The sequence below is a fragment of the Lepidochelys olivacea genome, assembly GCF_965140295.1.
Source record: "Lepidochelys olivacea isolate rLepOli2 genome assembly, chromosome: 10".
In the NCBI taxonomy this organism is placed as follows: Eukaryota; Metazoa; Chordata; order Testudines; family Cheloniidae; genus Lepidochelys; species Lepidochelys olivacea.
Window position 1 is genome coordinate 65,328,798 of NC_140420.1, and position 14,565 is coordinate 65,343,362.

The 14,565-nt window shown below is 41.5% G+C and overlaps 1 protein-coding gene across 2 annotated transcripts in view; it reads right to left on the minus strand.

Annotated features, from left to right (window-relative positions):
- Positions 1-14,565, minus strand: part of SHC4 (SHC adaptor protein 4) — a 49,783-nt gene that overhangs the window by 6,506 nt on the left and 28,712 nt on the right. For both annotated transcript variants that reach the window (XM_084640494.1, XM_084640493.1), the window contains exons 3-8: positions 14,103-14,166; positions 13,028-13,147; positions 11,030-11,083; positions 6,717-6,768; positions 4,150-4,276; positions 955-1,132 (exon numbers count right to left, since the gene is read on the minus strand). In XM_084640494.1, coding sequence (XP_084496620.1) covers positions 955-1,132; positions 4,150-4,276; positions 6,717-6,768; positions 11,030-11,083; positions 13,028-13,147; positions 14,103-14,166 — 595 coding nt within the window. The remainder of the gene's footprint in view (positions 1-954; positions 1,133-4,149; positions 4,277-6,716; positions 6,769-11,029; positions 11,084-13,027; positions 13,148-14,102; positions 14,167-14,565) is intronic.

A 14,565-nucleotide genomic window follows, 5' to 3' on the forward strand; every position in this document is an offset into this window, starting at 1 on the left:
GGGAACATGAAACAATGGGAGTTACCATACACACCGTAACAAGAGTGATCAAGTAAGGTGAGCTATTACCAGCAGGAAGGGGAGGGGACCTTTTGTAGTGATAATCAAGGTGGGCCATTTCCAGCAGCTGACAAGAACATGGGAGGAACAGTGGGGGGGGGGGGTGAATAAAATGGGGAAATAGTTTTACTTTGTGTAATGACACATCCACTCCCAGTCTTTATTTAAGCCTAATGTAATGGTGTTCAGATTGCAAATTAATTCCAATTCAGCAGTCTCTCGTTGGAGTCTGTTTTTGAAGTTTTTTTTATTGAAGAATTGCAACTTTCTGGTCTGTAGTCGAGTGACCAGAGAGATTGAAGTATTCTCTGACTGGTTTTTGAATGTTATAATTCCTGATGTCTGATTTGTGTCCATTTATTCTTTTACGTAGAGACTGTCCGGTTTAGCCAATGTACATAACATTCAAAAACCAGTCGGAGAGGTTCTGGGTTTGGTCTATCCCCCTAAAGTCCCAGAGACCTTTGGGTCATTTGAAAGCACACTGTATCTTGAAACACACTAGAATTACTAAAAACTGCATCTCGTACATGCAGAATGTAGTGCGGAGTGACAGCGTGGTCTGACCATGGGACTGGGAGCTGGTAAGTCCTGAGGGATTGCAGGTGTGTGGTCTTGAACAAGCCATTTAAATCTACATCCCACTTTCTCCCCATCTGAAAAAAGAGGTGAGACCTGCTCTCCCAGAGGTATTGTAAGGATGTATCAGTTAATGTTGATAAAGTGCTTTGAGATTCAAATATGTGCTAAGTGCTTTAAAACTGGCCTAAAAACCCCTTCCCAAACCAAGTAGGATTTGGTTGTGGTTGTGTTCATATGCTCTCCACCACAGTAAGTTGTTTTCTCTTCCCCAGAACTGTAGTGAATAGTAATACCAGAAATAGACATGCTTACCAAACAGTATTGCTTTTCACATTGTATGGGACAGTTTGCCCTTTGGTCTGTTTGCACTTTTATTTGCGTGTCTAATAGTCCACCTGTAGGAGGTTCTTTTCCTGGAATTTCATTGTAATATTCATGATCCTCCTTCTCCTGTATATTCCAAGCTGATCCATCAAGATTCATCATTTCACTGAAAAATGAACCACCACGTGAAATGACCCTTGTAATCAGATGATTCTCAGGGTAAACATGTTCCATGAGTCTGTCCACAACAAAATGGACAAACTAGCCATAGAAATGCCATTGTTCCCAATGTTAAAAGCTGTCTGATTAAATCTTTTCACCCAGCTCCTTCTTTATTTTTTCAGCTATTGTGATTTGTTTTAATCACCCATAACTCACTTGGCAGGGTGGCATAGATACTTCCTTAACATTGGGACAGTCTGCATTCTTTTAGCCATGAAAATGATACAAGAGCCACTTTTGGCAATGTTTTACCTTCAGAGGAGACACTGTTCATTAATGCATTCACATTATAGACTCTGGGCCCAGTTCCTTTTGCCTCTTATCTTGTCTGCATAAAGCAAGTGTGGGGGACTTATAAAGGGAAATTAAAACCTCATGTGGGCATTTGGGCAGCAGTTAGATAGGCCTGGAATTGCTTCAGGAAATCAAATATAGCTACAACAAATACAGTTTTCCAGAGTGGAATCTAGTCTAATTTTAAAAAACAAAATCAACAGAAAAAGACTCTTTCAGCTGGAAGCAAACACTGAAGGCTTGTCTACACGGTGCAATAGTGCATTTAAGTGGGGTGTGAATTCTAGTGCACAATAGCGTGTCACATACTAACTGGCGTGGGCTCAAAGTTCCCTAGTGTGTGTTAACATAGTAGTGTTTGAAATTGGACTCCATTAACGTGCACTAGGGAAATTTGAGTGCATGTCAGCAGGATCTATGTGGGCCCGTTAGAATTCACACCCCAACAATGTGCATCACCTCATCGTATAGACAAGCCCTAAATAGCATCATCGATTGTGCGCCACATTTTCCTGCATGCTGTGAACCAAATGATGATGGCTTCAACATCCAGCTGATACCTCCTGCTTTTGCAGTATGTTTCCTGCACTATGCCTTTCCTCCAAAAACAACAACGCATTTGGAATCTTACTTCTCTGTGTAACAAGAAGATAATTGGATAAAAGGCCACAAGCAGGAAAGAGATAAAGTTCAAGTACTTGATTATGTGATACACAGCTCAAGTATTTGATTATGTGATTCATAGTAGTTTGGAAGTGGGTGACTCAGTCACACAGCACTATTGGAAGGAAGTCTTCTGTCTGGAGACTGTTCTCCTGGACTGGGTGAGTGCTGGGCTAAATAATCTAATCAACCATTTCCATTTCTAATTTCTGTGATTTATGTATCATGTAGCCTAGCATGATTTCACAGGGAAGATCATCTTTATACTTATTGCTCCCTGAGGTAACAGATTAGTATTAGAATGTGGAGGGAGAGAAATACTCTATATAATAAAAAATATATAATTAAGATGGTATTGTTATTATTGTTATGGGTTGGGTTAAACCTCACTGAAGCTGTGGGTATACAAGCTGCCTTTCTTCAGGATAATTATAAAAAGCAATGAAGCACCTTTATGGACTAGATAGCTGAAATTATAGGGACTCTACCCTACCTACCCTACCGTGGGAGCTTTTCCCACTCATGATGGGCAGCATGGGAGAAAACATGTAAGTGCTTGTCAGAGAAGCAGGTGATTGAGGTGGACATCATGGGTAGAGCGAAGGTGTGAGTCAACCTTGCAATAAGATAATAGGTTGGAAAGGTGGGTAGGGGGCTAAACTGCAGAGGGCTTTGAAAGTAAGGACACGAAGTTTGTGTCTGATTCAATGGAGAAGGGGGAACCAATGGAGAAACTTAAAATAGGGGTGGGGGGCAACAAAGTCAGAGCAATTAGCCAAGATGATCATTTTCACAGCCATGTTTTAATAGATTTTAGGGGGATGAGGTTGCAGACACCGAAGGCAGACAGCAGGAGATCACAGCAGTGAAAGCATGAGATGATCAGGGCTTGGACCAGAGTCTTGGCAGCATGGGCAGGAAGAAAAAGTTGGATCTTGGAGATGTTTTGCAGAAAGAAGCAGCAAGATTTAGACATGGCCTGTAACTGTGGGTCAAAGCAGAAGACTGAGCCAAAGACAAAGCCACAATGACGGGCTTGAGCAGTAAGAAGGATGGTAGTGTTGCTTGCTGTGATAGGGAAAGGGGAGGGTTTTAGGGGAAAGATCAGGCACTCAGGTTCTGGCCATGTTAGGTTTCAGTTGATGAGTGGACATCTGCAAGGAGATGTCAGAAAGATAGGCTGAGATTTTACGTGCCCCTATGATTTCTCTGCTGTGTCGGTCAGGGTGTATGGAGGGGTAAAGCTAAGTTTCTGCCACTTCCCCACCTACTCCCTGCCCAGCTGCTGTGGGGAATAAGCTCGTGCTTACTCCTGTGTGCCCACACCCAAAGTCTGCACAGCCCTTGGAGAAGCATTCTTACTTGCCCTTACTCCCATGTGCAGGCATATAGTCCAAGTAATAATCTAGCTCCTCTATTTTTAATAATGTAGCTAAGTGCAGAGCTCCAGGTACACCCTTCACACATTCAAATTCCAAGTTGCACTTGTGTTTATTTCAGTATGTGAGGCTGCTCTAAGTTGAAGCCAAAATTCTATCTGGCCTAACAGGGCCAGGATCAGGAGAGGAGAAAGGTGGCTAAAAGTTACTCTTCCCCGCCTCCCGCAGCTGCACTGAACATAAACTTGGAACAGCTGAGGTTGGAGCTCAACGTAAGCACAATATTTAGAGAGCAGAACTTGCTCATTTCACTTATTCTGCCCTTATTTGGAAATGCTCACTTTAACATGCATAATGTAAAATAAGGCTATTTGGAGAAGGGAGAAAAAGGCTGAATTCAGCTCTCAGTTAAACCTGAACAAATGGGAATGCACTAGAAGAAGCAGAACTTGGTCTGCTATATATTGTGTGTACAGAGTTGTTGTTTTTTTTTAAATAAAGTCTGTGTGTGTCCAAAAGAACGTCAGGCACAATGCACCTTGTTTAGGGGGTCAGTCCCTATAGCATATATTCATCCTTACAGCAGAAGAGCAATATTCAGGTTACTAGAAAACACCACACTGACCTTTCATTGGAAGTAATCGGAGTAGAAGGATTCTTCAAGTATTGCTTGAATCGGAGCTCAAAAGCCTGCCCTATGGTATTTATTACATCCTGAGCCATTCCGTTGGGACATTCCAATATATGGCATGCTACAAAGTGATGCAAAAATGTTTTTAAAACACTATTATTTATTATTTGTATTATCATAGTGCCGAGGACCCTACTGTGCTTGGCACTGTATAAACACAGAACAAAAAAAAACTTTCATAAAACATGTTCACTTAGCTTATAAGACTATATTCTGAGAAAGTTCTTATATCAGCAAATCCAGAGGTGAAGTATAGAGGAAATACCTCAGTAATTTGAGGAGACCATGCTGATTTCGCTTCTGATGCGTTAAGAAAGCCACCTTGCATGTGTTTTAATTTTAATATAAATCTACAACTTTGCAAAAGAATCTAAACCTGTGTTTATGTTTTCTGCTTTGTTTTTTTTTTCCTCCCTTGTCTCTCTTCCTCTCATAGTGACTGCTATGCATTAAGAGCCAGATTTTCCAATATCATTCCGGGTCCTTTTAAACCAAAAGTCCAATATAAGTGGCCAGATTTGCTGAAGACTTGAGCATGTTAGCCATATACTGGGCACAGAGGTCTTCTGAAAATCTGGCCCTTATTTAGATGCTTACAAGGAAACTGAAATCTTCAAAAATCTGCCTCCAATTTTGGGTGCTATGCATTTAAAATCTGGCCCTGAACTCCTGAAAATCTGGCAGTAGGTCACTAGATCAGTGGTCTCCAAACTAGGGTGCATGAGATGGTCCCAGGGGGTGCATAGCAGCAGGAGCGCCGCCGGACAGCACTCCACCGTTTTTTTCTTCGGCAGCAGCTCTGCACGTCCACAGCTGGTGTTCCCCTGCAGCAGGTCTTCTGGTCTTCTTCCGTCGGTGGCCCGCCTGTGGCAGGTCTTCCGGTCTTCACCCCGGGGGTGTGCGAGCCAAAAAGTTTGGAGACCACTGCACTAGATGGCAGACCAGTCACTAGATGGCACTGTGAGATCACTCTGGCTAGTACAGTACACTACATCCTGCACACAGAACTGCAGACCATGGCTGCCTCAGCTGCTACCAGCCTGAGGCCTAACATTCAAGCCTCAATCTAAAGTCTACTTTCCAAATGGTAGTATAATTCACTAGTGCAATACAAACACAAGCACTGATTTTACAGTGGTTTTTAATATGTTGCCACATTCATACCTGAATGCTTAATACTAAATGTCATTGAAACCACAAATGATTTTTGCAAAAAGAAAAGGAGTACTCGTGGCACCTTAGAGACTAACAAATTTATTTGAGCATAAGCTTTCGTGAGCTACAGCTCGCTTCATTGGATGCATTCAGCCATAATTAATTGAATTAGTCATTTTCTCATGTATCAGAATAAGGATGACATAGCTAAGAAATGAGGGTTATAAATATCAGCCCAACTTTCCCTGGAAACAATTCCTTAACCATAGCAGACATCTCAGTAGTCAGCTGTTTTACATACTGTGATCACAGAGACTCAGTAGTCATAAGCAGTGATGATCCCCAGAACCTCCAGCTCTAACAAACATAGCTCCCTGCTACCTGAACTAAAAGGAAATTAGCTAGAGCAGTGTTCGGGGTTTTTTCTTCTGTAGGCCAGCCACTGAAGGGACACATGCTCTCACACCTGAGTAAGGCTCACCAGTCCATCTGCTAGTGGGCTGCTGTACAAATTAGATGCTAGTCAGTACATTGCAGAAGGAAATCGAATTACTCTGACCACTCCAATCCCTCTGGTCTTGTCCACCTGTCTGCTTTTGCACTGCCTGTGAGATGCTCCTGCACAGTTGTGCTAGTCAGTATTTTGCCTGTTGCAATGCCACCAGGAGAACGGGGCTTTTTTTCTAAATCACCGTATTCTCTTGTCAGCAATGGTCATCAGTTGCTGGCTGGCTTCAAAATTTTACTGATGTGACCTGCTGTTCACTGCATAACTGTTCTCAAACAAGTAATGCAAAGGATGCAGTGATGATCTCCACGGATGAAGCAGCAGACCGGTAGTTAAACAAACTAGGTGAATAAAAGTGAAAGCAACTGAATTGCATGGGCTGTAATTCCATTAAGGGATTTTGGGAACATCATAAATTACGAGACAAGATCACCAACACTTTTTCCTCTCCTTGAAACTTCAGCTGGAGCAGCTCAGTTTGCAATGGTGGCAGGGTAAGTTCCCTTCCTCTCAGCCAGCACAGAGGTTGTGTGCAGAGCTGCCAGTCCTGCTTGGGAAGCTGGGAAAGTGGCAGGATGCGAGTGTCTTCTGATTCCTGGAGTTTGACAGTTAGCAGGAGTTAAGTCACGCCTGAAGATTCTCATTGTGGGGCATGAGTAGCGAGGTGTCTAGTGCTGCAGGCCAGACAACACTATCATCCCATTGACCAAATAGTGAAATTATACAGCCCTGAAATGGGCAGAATATCAAGCTGTTCTGTATCACAGGCACATTAAAGCTCATGTAATTGCTCAGTAGAGATAGGACAAAATACTTTAATCTGAAAATATTTTCATACCTCGCTGATTAACGGGATCTTTAGCTACATATGCAACATAGTCTGTTGTATCCTAAAAACAACAAAAACAAACAAATGTTTTTCAAGTGAGTCATTAAAGCACCATTGTCAACAAAATAGTGTAAATGAGCACAGGAGGATAAATTCAGGCACTCCCTTCAGCTTCAGAAATGATACTTACTTAGATGTTTAGGAAAAACAAACAGGAGTCCGCCTAGTTCATTGAAAGGAAGAGTAATTTGTTGTGTACATTGAAGTGCTAATCCCCGTCCCCTGGGCAAAAATGCAGGAATCTCTTTGTTTTACATTCTTTGTATATTAAATAAATTATATTCTGCATTCTCAATTCTGCTAAAGAAGCAGCAGTCATTTAAATGATGATCAGTCAATGGACAAAATTGTCCTCTTCAATTGTTATGCAGGGTTCTAAAGCATATTAGGCCTAATCCAGGAAAGACAAGGGCCCTCTGCTTCAGTGGAAGTCAGCTAGCTCACTTACCCATGGAAGTTCAAGAGCAGAACACAAACTAGCGAGCCCAAGTACTGCAGAGGGCAGACTAGAATTTTGCCTATTATGCAGATTTTTTCTTAAAAGAACATCTCAAAGAAGAACTAAAATATGACATTCAATGGGCTGAAGTCTGATCTCTATTACATCACTGCGCAAATCCCAGGTAACTCCTCTGAAGTCAAGTGGAGTTAGTCTGGATTAACACTGGTGTCACTGAGATGAGAAGACAGGCCGAAGTATTCAGAGTCTGGTCACGACTAATATCGAAACATTATTTTTTAGTACAAAAACAGCAAATGGTAACTGACATAGCAAAAATAAAACATGTAGAGAATGTACAAAAGCAGAAGAGCCAGTTGATAATTCAGTGCTACAGTAAAATGGTGATGTCATGAATAGCATTATCTTAATAATTAAAGATGCATTTTGTTATCTTGGATCTTTAGGGAAAGAGTGGGGAGAGTGCACTTTGCAATTCAAGGCATGGCTCTCTACAGAAGATGCAATCAACTGGCAGGAAATAAAAGCCCTTGTTTGTAATGCCACAAGAATAATCATTTAATATTGCTCAATTAATTATGAAAGAAGTAGATCTTGGGGCCAGCATAACTTGTCAATGTTTATTTTAAAAAGCACCCAAATTAACTGTTGTGGATGCAAATGAAGCCAAAATTTTCTTGTTAAATAACTTTTGTGAACTCAGTTTCCTCAATTTCTTTCTCAGATTTTTAAAAGCTCAGACAGAGTCTGGGGTACACTGTCAATTCAAATTAGATGTACAACCACATTTAGCAATTAACTAGAAAAATACCAGATGATTTTGTTGCATCTTTACAAAGTTTACACACATACATGAATGACTTCACTCAGCACTGAAATGCAGCCACCTCTGGAGTAGAACACAGGGGCTATTTCACAGTGCATAACAACATTACACACAGTGTAGAAGCCTAATCCTGCAAGTTGCTGAACACCTTCCTACACAGAGCTACACACCTTATAGGATTGGGCTCTGGGACAGGAAGTGAGGAATACCATATCCAATTGAAATTGTAAGAAAAAATTTGGTTCTAATTTCCCAAAATGGCATCTGGCCACCAGGATTCACATCCTTATTCTTATGTAAAGTGCTACTAGTGACCTCAAGAGGGCTGGACCTCCCTTTAACATCTCATGCAAATGGCTCTGGCTCACAGAGCCAGTGCCTCTCATCCATGCTGGGGGCATTCCTTCAGCTCTGACTGAGGCCACATCTACATTACAGACACTACAGTGGCAGAGCTACAGTGCCATAGCTATGTTTCTGTAGTGCCGTAGTGTAGACACTGCCTACAGCCATGGAAGAGGGTTTTCCACTGGTTTAGGAACTTCACCTCCACGAGCAACAGCAGCTAGGTCAATGGAAGAATTATTCCATCAACCTTGCTCCATCTACACCAGGGGTTGGGTTGGCATAGTTATGGCGCTCACCGAGCACTGTAGTTATGTTGTCCTAACTTTTAAGTGCAGACCAGGCCTAAGAGGGAAGAGTGTGACCTACTGAATCACCAGCACCAACTTCTGCAGTACCCTGTGTAGGTGTTCATTAGAGCTCTTCCCTCCAAATACTGACAACACCCACCCCCGTTTATCCTGTGAGATCTGATGACTTCACAGCACAATACAGCTTCAGGCTGAACAAACAAACAAGGCGGCCATGGGAATTCTGCATCTAATTTGCTGAGCAGAGCACTGAAAATGTATCCTAATATTTTCAAAATGGAAAAAGTTATGCAAAATAAGGAGAAATTGTATTTAGAAATCTAAAACTTACTATAAAGTACACCCTATCTAGAAAATCTAAAGATGGGCAAAAGCCAGTTTTTAAAAGTTAAAAACTATTAAGAAAACTGGTTACACTTCCATGTAAATTAGTTAAATAATAGTGCCCTCCCCAGATTCCACCCAACACCCTCCCCAATCAAATGAACAAAAAGCCATAAATTAGTTCCCAAATCAGGTATCATATTATTCCATGGACTCTTCCATTTGAATTCAGGCAGCATGTGCAGAAAACTACCGTCCAGCATACACTGTGTGTGACCTTTTCTGGCAGGCAAAGAATTTGCATGTAACAGCAAAGTAACGTAACTGCTGATGATATGATTCAGAGTGAACTTTAGTGAGCTAAAAGAAAAGGAGTACTTGTGGCACCTTAGAGACTAACCAATTTATTTGAATGAGCTGTGAACCTAAATGCAATGTGTTTTAATTAAAAGGAAAGAGGGACTTAAGCTGTAACATTTGGATCTGGATCTGAACTTCCCCAAAGTCAGAAGTTAGGATTTAAGTCTTTGGATCAGTCCCATCTCTAATGATTCAAAGAACTTCAGAACAAAGAGTCTTGGACCAAAGAATTCACCACCACCACCACCACCACCCCACCTTTAAAAAAAAAAATACAGGCAAGGTAATATTCCTGTTCTCATACCTCCACTATTACCTTATCAGATAGGTGGTACAAGCAGAATTTCAAGGGCCAGATCTGCTCTAGAAAAACTGTGCTCATTGCCAGACCAAAGGTGAGGGGCAAGGATGGCTTTAAAGGCACCTGGTGGCAGCCGGAGGCCAGTTTGGCTCCCAGATATGGAGTAGCCTCAAGGTTCAGTTACCACTGTAGTAGTGGCACCCTTAGGTCTACTCTACTCATCCAGGATTGCCAGAGCACAGCCTTCCCTGGCCACACCGCTCCAACCCCAGAAATCCCGTTACACCAAGGGGGCTCGGAGCAGGTCATGGAGTGCTAGCTCTGTTGGCTTTATACCACCCATGGATTCTCTACACAAGGGGAATGCTCAACTGCCCACTTAGGGCAGCCTTCCATCTGCTTTATATTGCCTGATAAGTTTACATTTTCTAAAGCCAAAAGGGAGAGAATGTACATTTTTGAATGAAAGCTGAGATTCTGGCTTACAATTAAACAGTACTGAGAAGGAGGTTCAGGAACTTCTACTTTCTTTGTCTCATAATGCAAGAGACAGGGGACAGTCAATGCAATTGAAAGGCAGCAAATTCAAAACTGATCAAAGGAAATATTTGTCGACACAATTCAGTTACGCTGTGGAACTCATTGCATCACAGCATGCTGCTGAAGCAAAGAATATAATGATTGAAAGAGACATGCATATGGATAACAAGAATATCTAGTTATAATAAATCTTTTAAAAGAAGTTTGGGAAAGGATATAAATCCTCTTTTGCTTAAGGACCTAAGCCAAACTGTAACTATTAGGGATTCGGAGAAGACCTTCCTCTCCCAGACTGCACAGATTGCCCCACTGCTGCCTACGGCAGGGTATTTTGCACCTTCCTCTGAAGCCTTTGGTACTGGCCATAGTTGATGACAGGAGACTGGACTGAACAGACCACAGACCTGATCCAATCTGGCAATTTCTATGTTCATATGTTCCCATATCTAGATCCCCCAAATTAGGGCGGGGGAACTATGGCTGCTGACTTCACAGACCTCCAAAGGCAGGTTGAGCTCATTTTGAAGACAGAGAAAAAGATAAAGACATATTAAGTTCCCATATATGCAGCAAGTCTACAGCAGAGCCAGAAATAGCACCTAAGAGTCCAAAATCTCAGTCCTCTGCTCTAACCACTTTCCTGGTCCTACGTGTAATGACTCAGAAATGTTAAGTACTGTGTAAGTGCAATTTAACCGGAGATAGGAGGGGATGAAGTAGAGTAATTGCAGGTACTTTTAGTCTTGTAATTAATCCTTATGCTTACAGAAATATATCTTACAAATCTGTACTTACTGGATCACCTCCAGAGGCAAATGAGATGGACTGCATGTGGTGGTTGGCAATAATCTGAGAAATACAAGCAGTCAGTTAGGAGTGCCCATGGGCTGTGCATATAGAAAATACCAGATAATAACCCCGCAGAGAAAGTAATACAGGGCCTAGCTCATGAAAACTTGATCCAATAATATGTACATCATATAATTTTCCTATGAGGGAACTTAAAGATGGGAATACACCCAGAAACATCAGATTCACATACAGTACAGCACAATCTTTTACTTCTTAATTCCCAGTAGCCATTAGGGGGTTTTCAAAATGAATTCAGCTGTTGATTTTTTAGATGATTAATAAGAAACTAAATATTAAAGTATTTGGATATTAGGAGAATTGGGGCTACGTGAGGAGAGAGAGAGGTGGCTTTACAAATCCGGGATTAAAGTTAAAAGCCAAATGAGTTCAGTTAAATGTCACTGACAGTTATCCATAAAGGCACACAAGAAGTCAGCTGATGGAAGAATATTTTTCTGAACAGGGCTCTCCGATGTTTGTGGTCTGATGATATTCAATCTCTATACCAGTACAGTTCTTTTATTTGTCATAAATCTCTCTAGCTGGATCAGGCATCAATTTTTCTTAGGTTCATGCATTACCTCATCACAATGAACACAGAGTTCTTTATTAGAACCAACTGCAATTGATTAAGCAAGCAGGCAAACAGTGAAATGTGGTGGAAATGAGAACTGAATACATTGGATTTTCAATTTACCAACATCCATAAATAGGGGCTAAAAAGAACAGTGAGACAGTGCCCTGAATTCCCATAATTCAAATTAACTGAGAAAGCATTAGTACATTTGGGACCAGATTCTTTAGCTGGGATTTGGTCCTTCTGCACTCTTGAATAGTGCAATTCCCCTGGGGTAAAGAGAACTCTCCTGGTGCCCTGCACCTTTGCTTCTCCCCAGGTAGGAGACATCCAGAGTGGGGGAAATGTGATAGAGCTCCACTCTGCCCATGATTATCTTTCACTTGCACAGGGTCAACTCTACTAGAGACGCTTTGGCAATGGCAAAACTTAGAGCTGCCTGGCAGCAGCTCTACAATGTGTGACAGCCAGGGCTGGCCCACAGAATCAGGGAGTTAGAACCTAGCTCCCGGACACCACCTGTTCCGTTAAGAAGAAAACCTAGCCCTGTATCAGAAAATACTAAAACCAGTACAAAAGGTTAAGCACAACTAAGGTGGTCATCTTAGGGAGCTGTTTTGCTACTGTGATCCAAGAATAGAATCACATCACAGTTCCAAATCAGACCTCAGCCCCATAGGCATATAGCTCCACATATCCTGCAGAATCAGCAAATGCGTGTGATAAGTAACGGACAAGACAGACATTAGCACAGCCTTAACCCGGCTTTGGACAACTGTGCACTAGCCTAAGGGCTGCTCTAAGTTTTGATAGCTGCCTCTGGCTGCAGGATCATTGAGGCCATACCCTGGGATTTCCAGGAGGGGGTGCTATGGGAGATCCCCTGGAAGTCAGGTAAGTAACTCTAGGGCAGCTTTGCTCCAGGGGAACTGACAAACCTCCCTAACACAGGCCAGTCATATGACCCATTATGGTTATTAAATATTTATTTTTGATAGTGATAAGAGACTCCAGTCTGCACTGCAGCCCTATTCAGCACCATTCAAGTGAACAGGCAGAGGTATACACATATACTCACAGAGACACTGTTTGTCAAGTGCTATGGGATGCTTCCAGATGAAAGACACTAGTATAAACACAAAGTACATGTGACACATCAAATTTCTCCACCGCTTTTTCCCCTTTAAATTCAGAGGCCAATTCTGGCTAATCTTTACAAGGCTTACAACCTAAACCTGAATAGTTTTGCTTTCCCTGTCGAGCACCTGTTTGTTCTTAAACCACAGCTATCTGCACCTAAAAGAGGAAGAAACATTAATATGGATGGAAGGATACCTCAGAAAACAGACCTATAAAGATCCTACCTGCTGGGTATCAACATTCATCAAAGTAAGGCTGCTCATGGAGATGATCAGTTTTATATTCATGCCAGAAAACTGAAGGTTACTTTTGCCAAGCACAGAAGACAGAAATTTAACTGGAGGCTATAAAACAAAAACAAACAAACAAACACACACTGTAAACTTCATGTATCTCAGACAGCCTTATACCCAGGTCAAGTAGATTTTATAACCTACGATTATCATTTCCAGAATTTGTACAAAATAAAGACACAGATGTTAAGATGTTGATCATACTCAGATGGGGCTTTTAAAGGTAAGAAGTACAGGCTATGATTAAGATTTCATCATATCTGTATGCAACATTCCTGTATGTTAATAATGATAAACTAAAAACTTTAAAAAGCAAAACACCGAAGAGCTATGTTCGTAAGTGATAGAGCTGAGTGAATAATTCATAACGAGTAATTTATCCACTTAATTCTGCTTCTTTTCTTGGGGACAAAATGTTTCTGAGTCAATGAGGAAATTCTCCAATGTATTTGTTTCCCAGGTTATAACAAAAATGTGGTCAGTGAGAGTTATCCTCCCTACGGCACTCCAGAGTTCCTGACAGAAATCTACAACTTCCAATTAACATAGGGCAGCACAACATGGAGTGCTAATATCACTCCTCCCTGAATCAGTGAGGGATGGTGACCACTGTCCACTGTCATCCTGGTAGTTTTTAAACTTTTAATCTAAAGAAGATCATCAGGGAAAAGCCGCAATTAACTCAGTCTCCTTACTAATCAAAAACTCTGTTTTGTTTTTCAATCAAAACCTGATTATGGCAAAGCCCTGGGAATTGGGATATCTGGGTGTGAACAGAAGCGTCAGGCAGGGTATTAACCTTTTAGGGCTCCAGGACGCAGTACTATTATTGCTTATCAAATAATGAGTAGTTTTAAATGGTGTATTGTAAATATTCTTGTTTATAACATGTAGTTGAACTAAATTTGCATGAATTCCATGGTGGGCTGAATCCTGCTAGGGAATCATCTAACCCATAAAAAGCAGCTATAAAAAGGAAAACATGTCCCACTAATGCAATATTTACCTTCCGTTTTTTTATAGCTCCATTTGTTCCTGATACAGCTTCGCACAGTCGGCTTATTGCTTCCCTGCAGAATAAAAAAGACAGCACAAACTATTGACCATTTAACAAGCATCCGCTACAAAAAGGTCAGGAGACTGGTGATTTATAGGTTTCAGAGTAGCAGCTGTGTTAGTCTGTGTCCGCAAAAAGAAAAGGAATACTTGTGGCACCTTAGAGACTAACCAATGTATTTGAGCATAAGCTTTCATGAGCTACAGCTCCCCACTGTATTTTTCACTGCGTGCATCCGATGAAGTGAGCTGTAGGCCATGAAAGCTTGTGCTCAAATACATTTGCTAGTCTCTAAGGTGCCACAAGTACTCCTTTTCTTTTTGGTGATTTACAGTTCCACCCTTAAACATTTAAGGCTTCTAGCAGTTATCTTAGTTTGTTTTTACTGTCCACAGTACATGGTGAATATTTC